Source organism: Oryzias latipes, chromosome 11 (genome assembly GCF_053564925.1).
Source record: "Oryzias latipes strain Hd-rR chromosome 11, Olatipes_Hd-rR_3.1".
Classification (NCBI taxonomy): domain Eukaryota; kingdom Metazoa; phylum Chordata; class Actinopteri; order Beloniformes; family Adrianichthyidae; genus Oryzias; species Oryzias latipes.
Genome location: NC_136247.1, coordinates 3,691,116 through 3,701,038, shown reverse-complemented (window position 1 = coordinate 3,701,038; position 9,923 = coordinate 3,691,116). Strand labels below are relative to the sequence as shown.

The following is a 9,923-nucleotide window of genomic DNA, read 5'->3' as shown; positions in this document are numbered from 1 at the left end:
AGAAGACTGGGTACTCTGTTCTGCTCTTCAGCCTTCAAGCCAAAGTCCGTGAGGGTTCTATCAACAACCCAAAGACACAAAATGCAATGCTCTTTTTCACCCGAAGGAACTCCAATGCACAGCTGCTGAGCTGGGGGGCTATGAGCAAATCCTCCCAAGCCCTCCAGCCCTCACCAACTCTAAGGTGGAAGAAAGTCCAACCCCTGTGTGTGTGTTGTGTGTGTGTGTGTGTGGGGGGGGGGGGGTTCAGAGCCCGAACCGTGTGTGGAGGCCTGCCTATTAATCCCTATCTGGTACTACTGAGTCTGTAGCACGAAACCCTTCCCCTCAGTGAGGTGACAGTCAGTGTCCCGATGGTTGGAAATCAATTCTACGGTCACAGAGCACCAACTACTTGTGGTCCTATTGGTGGGTGGAGGGCTTATGGGAGGGCAATCGTCTCCTAAAGCTGTGCCTGACTTGGTTGGGAGGAGAACCAAATGGTAAATGGCATATAGTTATGTAACGCTTTTCTACCTACAAGGCCCAAAGCGCTTTGCAGTCACAGTCCCAATCACCCAGTCAAAACTGGTGGCGGCTCCGCTGCTGAACAAGAGGTTGGGAAGAGAACCAACCACCAGAGACAGTGACCCCTGACCCTAGACCCGAGCATACAGGTTTTATAACAGGGGTTTGAATCCCTTTCAGTCTGGAATGTCGCTGAAGACCACTCTTCCACAGAAGATCCAAGCAGAGGTTTCTGCCTTCAGACTGCATAGGCCCTGCACTGACTCAGGCTCTCAAACCCTCAACCTCAGTAAGGTGGTGCTTTCCGCGCTCATTGGGCTTTTATCATTTTCATGTTTGAAGCCATTTGGAGAGCAGCTGTGACTGAAATTTAAACTACAGAAATGACGTCTAGAATTACCAAACACCAGAGAAGGGAAATGATCAAAGCAAAGAAATTTAAATCAATTTATATTTATTATTTTCACATCTCGAAAACTAGTTTCAGTGACAAATGCAGCTAGAGAATTACACAGTGAGAGGGAGTAGTTAAACATAAAAACACAACAGAAGCAGGTTGATGGTTTGATTCTTAGAGGTCTTTCAGCTGCTCCTGTCCAGGTGCCTCCAGCCAGTTTGGAGGCCAGGTCTTTTTGATGCTGGGCCTCACCTTGAGTTTGTTGTAGTAAGCTGCCAGGTTAGGGTAGTGGCTCTCGTTTCCTCTGAAGGGAGAAGAGGAGATGTGGTGAGAACTTCACATGCACCATTTGGAGTTCCACTTTTCTGCTGCAGCTCAGTTAAATTCTATATCTCTGTTCGCTGCTCATGCTCCTCAATATCCTTTTTTTTTTACTTATTTTGGTCATCAGACCTGGTTATGACCTTTCTGGTTCATAAATAATGGTAACAGCAATATGATTCGGTGCACTTACCCAAGTCGGAAGAAAAAAGCAACAACTGGGTAAACGATCACATCAGCGAGAGAAAAGGACTTTCCACTCAAGTAACCATCAGATCCCTGAAAGAAAAGAGAATTTAAATGTCTGAAGCTCTCACTTCCTCAAAGCTCTCTCAGAACCTGCTGGAGATGGAGTTTGAGAGGAAGTGACCGTCAAAGTAATGGTCCAGCACTTTTACCTTTAAAGCCACATTTGAATCGAAAACCAACGTAAAGTTACTTCATATAAGGTCTGTACTGAGAACGCACCTTCAGATATCCATCCCATATCTGGATTTCCTGTTTCAGGGCCTCTCTGTTTCTCTTCACAGCCGAGTCGTGTCTCTCTGCCTCTGGGACTTTCCTTGTGTAAAGGAGGACATCAACTGGAAAGAGAACAGAGGTTCAGGAGAAGGCGGCCTGAAGGAAAGCGCTCTACATTGTGGAATCCATTCCTCTCTCCTTTCATTTCCCTTCAGCAGGACTAGCCAGTGATTATGCAATGACGCTTGCAGGCAAAAGTTCAGCTCAAACAGTTGGAAGCAGTTTCTCATGGCATGCAGATCTACGAGCAAACTTGTCAGGTGATCCTCAGTGGGATTAACATTTGACCTTTTTTCTTCTCCAGCCGCAACCTAATGACCTGCAGGAGGAACTCCTGAATGCTGCAGGTGTTTTGAAGTCTTAAAGGAGATGATGTCAGGAGGTTTCTGAGGGACCAAACTGAAGGAACAAACTCTCAGAAGCTCTAAGGTTGCAGGCTGCTGCTTTTTAATGTTGCTAAGGAGGCATTTGTCCCTGAAGACAGTCAAACAGGAGGCAACAACAGCCTCTATGTTCTGGCAAAAACAGCGTTTGTGGTTCAGAGAGATCAATGACGTTATTTTGACCAAAAAGAGGCAAAGCATACCCAGTTTCTGGAAGAGAGTCTGCCCCTCGAAGATGCGCTGGTACATGAGACCGACCTCGGCGGCGCCCTCGGGGATCAGCTGGTTCCCCTGAGACTTGAACTGGTTCTGTTGTTGGGAGACATGAGGAGAACAACAGTAAAGAGGGGTTTCGGTTTCCTTCTGCCTGCAGGACTTTGTTGAGCATGCAAACTATCCCCCCCCCCCCCCCCCCCCCCACATTTCCAAAACAATGGGGGTAGGCCGACTGAAAGAATCATGTTCTCACCTCCAGGTAAAAGCAGGCGCCGCAGGACTCATTCACGATGATGTTCTTATGTTTGAAAGCAGGGAGCTGGAAGACAGAAAAAAGTCAATGCAACAAACGAAAAAACAAGTTTGCAAGAAAGCACATGAGATGACCTCACCTGACCCCTGGGGTTGATCTCCAGAACCTCCTTGGATTTGTGCTCGCCTTTCTCAAAAGACAGCAGCTTCTGGTTGTAGCCCTGCAGGTTCTTCTCCTCCAGAGCGATCTGCACCCTCCAGCAGGGGGGAGAGCCAGAGCCCCACAGCAGAGTCATGTCCTTGGCCATGGTAGCAGAAATGACGAGCAGCAGCTGAGGCCTGGAGTTCAGCAGGAGGAAGGAGGGAGGAGTGAGTGCAGACGAATCCACATTCCTGTTTTATAACCAGCTCCAACCCACTACGTCCGGATTGGAGGAATGAAGAGACGGCCCCTTTTTTTTCTTCTTCATCGTTAATCAATATAAATTGTGCAGATCAATAAAAACAGGGAGTGAGTTCCAAACCGGTTTCAGTTCCAACCCTTATTTCAAAAATGAAGTACTGAGCGTCAAAGTTGAAAACTCACGATGACTCTGCACTTTTCATTCACCTTAACCCACACACAAAATAAAGGAAGTCCTGCACAGCAACTGAAGGTAAACAAACCAGACCTGTTTTTGAAATGATAAACCAAAACTGAACTCCTGACAGAGTCCATGTGAACAGCTGCCAGTGTCTGTGCAGACTGAGGGAAGCAGTCTGTGCAGACAAAAGATGTGATTCTCATCTTTTCTGGGATCTGATTGACATTCTTGTGACTTGGAGACAAAACAAACCCACTAGTTGTCTTCCTGAGTCTGTCAGCTCTGGCTGATGACTTCATCCAGCGTTTTGTCCTCTGACTCTGAGTGGGAGTTTGCAGGGGACGTCATTTTTGGTTGAACAAGATCAAATTTGTGTTTACAGGAACTAATCCTAATACTCAGTTTTGGTGCTAGTTTAAAACTCCATTGGCTTTTTTTAACCTTAATTCATTTATATTACGTTTTGCTCTGGTTGGCCTTTGTCAGATGTAAAATAATTACGCCATCCACTGTAAATAAAGGTTGACATACTGGACCAACAGTTATCTGTTCCACACACCAACAGGTCTTTCTTTACCTGTCACCGCAGATCATTACAATTTAGATGAAGTTTCTCAAAAAGGTTTTTAAAGTTCTTTTAAGTTTGGGTGGGTCTGCAGTGAGTTTTGAGTCGACCTCCAGAGGCTGCGCCTTCAATCAAACGTTAAACCAAACAAACATCGCAGAATTATAAAGTTCTGATTTATGCAAAGTCATGACTACATGACGTTTGACCCAACCTGCACGGTGCAGCCAAACTGCTTTCAGGTTTGCTGCACCGGTATGCAAAGGCCCCACCCCTTTTTACAGCAGCACAACACCCACCGTGATCTCCAGCCCTCAGCTCATCTGTGTTTCCTGCAGCAGTAAAAGTGGCCTCTTCCTCATTGCAGTCATCCCTGCATGACTTCTACCTCAAGAATGTTGCCATGGATAAATACCTCGATAGTTTTTTGCATACTTCACCTGCAGAGCCAAACATACCTCAACAAATACAAAAAAAGGACTATATTTTCAGGTTTTGGCTGTACATGAGCCGCTAAAATAAACACAGAGAAGCTTCATGCAGACAAAGCACAGCTGCCTGAAGGAACTTTGGGCGGATAACCTGAAGACTGAATTAAGATGAAGGTCTTTTAACACTATCAATAACAACCCAGCTGTTGTTGTTTTATTATTTTACAGCCATTGGAAATTTGTCCCCTAAAGCTGAAGGGAGTTTTTGTCCAGCTCACACGAGCTTCGTGGCTTTCGATGGGAAACAAATGATCTTGCAGGCAGATTATTGGAAGGTTTTCCCTGCATGTTTGGATAAATCATCTCAGGTTTCCCTGAAAAACCTGCTTGGAGAAGCTCCATTTCTGATGTAGTTTTGAATTCACACCTTCGAAGTTTGACTTGTAATCAGAACCAGAAAAATGAGCAGATGACTCCTGTTGTCAGGTTTACACGTGTACACCAACTCTGTGGTGTAGATGTGACTTGCAGTGATGATGTGGTTCTAAGTCCCTCAGTGGTGTTAGTCCAATCACACACCAGTTTACTCTTAGCAAACACACCCAACACTCCTCTATGGAGAGCAGGAAGCCGTCCGTTGCTTAACCTCAGATCAGAACCAAATAGAGCAAAACTGTTTTTAGTTGACCCAATTAAAAACCTTGTTATGTTCTTTAATATCCATCATAGATACTAGAAGTGTCACGATTCATTTTAAGAACAATTCGATTTATATCATAATTTGCGGTTATGCTCCAATTCATAGTTGACATTGTTTCATTCTGATTGATCCGATTCATTGACCTAAAGTGGATCCAGATCATCTTCATCCAAACTTCCAGCAATGAGACTCAGACAGAAATTCCTGCTACTAAACAGTGAAGTTTTCCAGATTCTTGGATTTCTTCCAGATCATCAAGTGGAAATTAAATCTGTGTCCAAACAAGTAAACTAGAATGAATGTCAAATCCATTCAAATGTTAGTTTCCTAAAGTTCACCACTGTTGTTTTTCCACATCCAAAGAATCCAAAGGGAACATTCTTAGAACATTCTAGACACTGGATGGTCACATGACTTTGCTGAATTCAAAGTCTTTCCACACATTTTTACTCATCTTATTCCTTCACAAAACATTCCTGTTTTCCTTATTTCGTGTTCCTCTGGTAAAGATAGCCATCATTCACAAAATTAATAAACCTCATAGTCAGAAAGTAGGTGAGTAAATCTTTATTTTTAGCATTTTTCACAGAAAGCAACTCAAAAAGGGTTTCACAAAGTGAAAACAAGAAAGGCGAGCACAATAATACACAATAATGTTTTATTGTGTTTTGTTTACTTGTGTTTTCTTAACTAATATGATAAGAAAACACTAATAGAGCCCATCAAGCGGCCCTGTCCTGTGGGGGGAGTGGGGGGGGGGGGTTCTGTGGGGAGGGGGGGGGGCACTATCGGTACGGGACCTTGAGGGTTTGACAGGTCTGGGTCTTCACTGAGGCAATCAGCGGTTGCCACGGCCGGTTGGCTCCCTCGGTCCCGTCGAGGCCTGACCAGAACTCTCCCAGTGCCGGCGCCTGGGGGTGGGGGCCTGGACTTGTTCCGGGGGGGGGGGGGGGGGGGGGGGGGACAGCTGTTTGACCACCAGGGGACAGTCTACCAGCTGTCCCCAACTTACCCCTTCCTTATATAATCTCATATTAGGGTGAGAGGGTGGGGGGTTTAGCCTGCAATCCTCCCATGGTTGCCGTATGGAATGCACCTTAGAAATGTAGGGCCCTTGGTAGGGGGGGTTGCTTGGACATCACTGCCAGCAAGCAACAGATGTCCTCTCAGTGCCCTACCCGCCAATTTTAATTTTCACCCCTCAAAATATACATTCCAACATAAACACACACACATGCACACACACACCCTCACAAACACACGCATTTCGCAAGGAAGGTGGGACCTTGGACCATCTTTCCCTTACCCCATCCCTGGTAGGGGGTACAGGACCCTTGGAAACGGTGGCCGTGTCCCCTGGGTGCTGGCTGCCTGGCGGCCCTCTCTCCACGCAGGGAGAGGGATCCCTGAGCTTTCTGGCAAGTCCAAGAGCCGGGGATCACATCACACCTTGAGCCGGGGGTGTCCGTGTCCCTGAGGTGTGAGTTCTGGTCCTTCCCCCCGGGTGCTCGGCCTCGCCAAACTTCCAACTGTAGCCGAGCCTGGTAGGGCCATGTTTACAACACCCCTCGTGGGCCCCCCTTTTCCCCGGGGTGACCCCCTCCTGGGTGGGGACGGCTGGCCCCTGCCTTGCTCCTTTCTGGACCAACCGTGGGCCGGGCGGGTGGCTGCCTGGAGCGCGGAGTGGGTCTCCTTTGGGGGGTCCTGGCTCGTACCTGGGGTTGGGGCGGGGGGATGCCCAGAACTCCTGGTTGGTGATGGGGTGCTCGTCTGGGGCTGTGGGCACTCTTCTGGGGCGGGGCCCCGCGTTGGGCCTTCCTGGCGCAGCGGGGAGGCTGCTCTCCTGGTTGGGCTGGGGCAGCACTCTCTTTCCCCCCATGCCTCCCTGCTCTCTGGCTCTGGGGGCCCTGCTTCTGGCGGCCCTGCTGGCCCTGGCCTGGTTGGCGGATGTGATCGCCCCGGGGGGCGGTTTTTCTCTGCCTGCTGCCAAGTGGCGTTGGGGGTTCTGGCTGCCGCGGCTGCTGCGGCGGGGGTCTTGGTGTGGGGATGGCTGGGCACTCTCCCTCCTTCTTTTCACATGCCACCATCCATTTTAGAAGAACATAAACACTCACCTGAGCACAGGTGTTAGCTCACCTTGGCACTAATATTTGGCGTGATTGAATGAATGAAACATTTCACACCAGTTGGTCTGAAGGCATAAGTGTGCATGTGTGAACAATATCTATATTGTGTACATGTTGACATGTGGACATTTTTGCAGCTAGCAGGTGTGTTGATAACATTTGAGTGTGTGTTTGCACAGGCCCCGCCCTTTGAGATTTGTATTACATCTAAACCTTACCGTAATGATAAACATCCAGTAGTTTGTTGCTTTATGCTGCTTCATGGTTTTATACCACCCCCCTTCTATAATCACCCTCCTATCCCCCCCTCTCTAACATCCCTTTCTCTTCTTCCCTCCTTTCCTTTTCCGTCTGGTCCAACACAAAAGATTTTCAAATATGATTACAATGAATAAAGTTTGGCCTCGATTACAAAAGGGGTTTATTCAGACATACCTCTGGTTTGTCATAAGATTAATAACCCCTGTTAAAATAAAATAAGTCCAACACAAGAGGCCTTCAGCTCTCAGCTGTTGGACAGGACAAGTTAAAAAAAATTACATAAAAAAAGGAAAGAAAACACTAATAGATAAATGCCAGTTCAAAGCTCTTCTAAATGAAAATGTCTTAACTTGAGTTATAAAATCTTCAACTGAGTTAATCTGGTGCAGAGACGGGGGGATCTGGGATTGACTGGCTGAATGGCAAGAGCTCCTCACCAGGTTTTTCACCGCTTAAAAGACTCCAGTCTGTGGACCTCCAGACACGTAGTGTAGGGAGTTAATAGGTCAGAAGTATACTTAAGAGTTTGTCCATGAAAGGCTCTAAAATCTATGTAAAATCTAACAGTGGGCCAATATAGTGATAAAAGCTGAGGGAGGGCATGAGTTCACTTAGTTAACAGCCTTGGTGCAGAATTTTGGACAGATTGGTGACGTTTCAGAGACGGTGGAAACAAGTAAAAAGATTGTTAAAGTAGTCTAAGTCTTAAGGCCCTGTCACACAGCCACAATGTACATTTGTGCATTTTCTATGTATGAAAATTCAGTCTTTTGTGACACGAGATGGTCTGTAGGGGGCGATCAAATCACACATATGTGAAGGAGCTTGACCACCCAAAAAGTCAACACTAAGATTTTATTTTGAAAGTGGTAAACAACCGGGACCCAATGAAGAGCTTTAAGGATATGGGAGATGTGATCTCTTCTCTTAGTGTGGGTCAAGATCCTCACAGCCGAGTTCTGGATCAACTTTAGGCGAGACAGCTCCTTCTGATAAAGACAGGAAAACGGACTGTTACAATAGTCTAGCCGTGTAGAAACAAAGGCATGGATAAGAAGTTCTACTTCTTCATTTGACACCATTTTCCTAAGCTTAGAAATGTTCCTCAACTGGACGAAACAGTTCCTGATCAGCTGTTTGGAGAGCTGCACCCACATATCTTTGTCAAAAATGACACCCACGTTTCTAAGGCTGGGTTGTACAGCCTGGCCAAGAGAACCCAAGTGCTGCTTAATCCCTGGTATGAGCGCACACATCACATTAAAATTATGTAATTGATGCACAAATCACTACTGAATTGCAAAAAAAAAGTTTAAATAAACAATAATCACAAACGGCCAAGAAAATGGATGATCAGATTGACGACTCCAGGTCAGATTGAGGTAAAATGAACGACTTTGAGAGAATTTCAGGCAAGTATCTCAGCACTGCGTTTACCTGGTTACACCTTCCCCGGGGCGGTACAGCCCAATTGCTAAAGAACTAGGTGTGCGCCCTATGCCCTCTTCATCCATTACCACGAGCTCCATTACCGTTTATCTTTGTTTTATGAATCTGAACGGAGCCTAATGCTAAACTAAAAGAAAATATGGAAAATAAAGCTTTCTCTGCTGCGTGAGTTCACTGACTGAGAAAGTTTTTAGTTTAGCCACGTTCCTCGTGTGATCAAAATGTTTTTACAAGTATTCTTTGATGGATGTTAAGGTTCATAGCTCAGATTCCTGAGACGGGGAAGCTCAGTGAACTGAGGTGTCTTTTGATGGAGGGTTTTTTAGATTCTGGGGCAAATGTCTTTGTTGTTTTAGAGTGTAATTGGTTGTCGTGTAACCACACTTTGATGCGGCCAAACAATCAAGTAGGTAACACAGATAATTGTAAGGGAACGATCAATCTGAATGTCGTCATCACATAAATGATGATAAATGTGACCAAATTAGCTAATAGGTCTGCCAAGAAGGATCATGTATAGAATAAATAAGATGGGGTCCAGAACAAAACCCTGAGGAACACCACTAAAAAGCTGCTCGTGTTCAGTGCTCACACTCCTCTGAATAGGAAGTGATCCATATTTGGAGCTCATCCCAATGCGCACAGATCCATGATGGAACATGAGCTAAATGTTTCATTCCTGATTCTGCTGAGCCTCTAATGAGTCAGTCAACATTTTTTTATTTTATTTAGTTATTCGTTGTTTGTGAATTTTGCAAATGGCATCTCGGGCATCAAAGTTAAAAATAGGGCTGCAGCTATTGATTCTTTTTGTAATCGATTAATCTCGCACTTAATCGATCGATTAATCGAGTAATCGGATAAAACGATTTGTGTGTGTTTTTGAACAACTAAAACAAATAATGCATAACAAAAATGATGTGGTTGTAAAATGAACAAGCATTTGATTTTTTTTTTTTTTTTTTTTAACTTGTCCTGTCCAACAGCTAGGCAAACAGATGAGAGCTGAGGGCCTCTTGTGTTGGACATATTTTACTTTAACAAGAGGGGTTATTAATCTTCAGACAAACCAGAGGTGTGACTGAACAAACCCCTTTTGTAATTGAGGCCAAACTTTATTCATTTCAACCATGATTGAAAATCTTTGGTGTTGGACCGGACGGAAAAGGAAAGAAGGGAAGAAGAGGGAGGGATGTCAGAGGGGGGGGG

General features: G+C 45.6%; 1 protein-coding gene across 1 annotated transcript; it reads right to left on the bottom strand.

Moving 5' to 3' along the window:
* Window positions 1–944: 944 nt before the first annotated feature.
* LOC101169583 (glutathione S-transferase A) lies at window positions 945–2,993 on the bottom strand. The gene is made up of 6 exons (XM_023960228.2): window positions 2,739–2,993; window positions 2,600–2,665; window positions 2,334–2,439; window positions 1,694–1,809; window positions 1,419–1,504; window positions 945–1,208 (listed from the first exon to the last, which is right to left on the bottom strand). The coding sequence occupies exons 1-6, from the start codon at window positions 2,904–2,906 to the stop codon at window positions 1,079–1,081; spliced, it is 672 nt and encodes a 223-aa protein (XP_023815996.1). The 5' UTR covers window positions 2,907–2,993; the 3' UTR covers window positions 945–1,078.
* Window positions 2,994–9,923: the final 6,930 nt, after the last annotated feature.

Excerpts from the sequence above, each read along its gene's own strand:
- LOC101169583 (XM_023960228.2), bottom strand. The coding sequence starts at position 2,906 with ATGGCCAAGGACATGACTCTGCTGTGGGGCTCTGGCTCTCCCCCCTGC. Across the intron at positions 2,666-2,738 it reads AGATCAACCCCAGGGGTCAG|CTCCCTGCTTTCAAACATAA; the intron begins GTGAGGTCATCT and ends TCTGTCTTCCAG. Across the intron at positions 1,505-1,693 it reads TATGGGATGGATATCTGAAG|GGATCTGATGGTTACTTGAG; the intron begins GTGCGTTCTCAG and ends CTTTTCTTTCAG.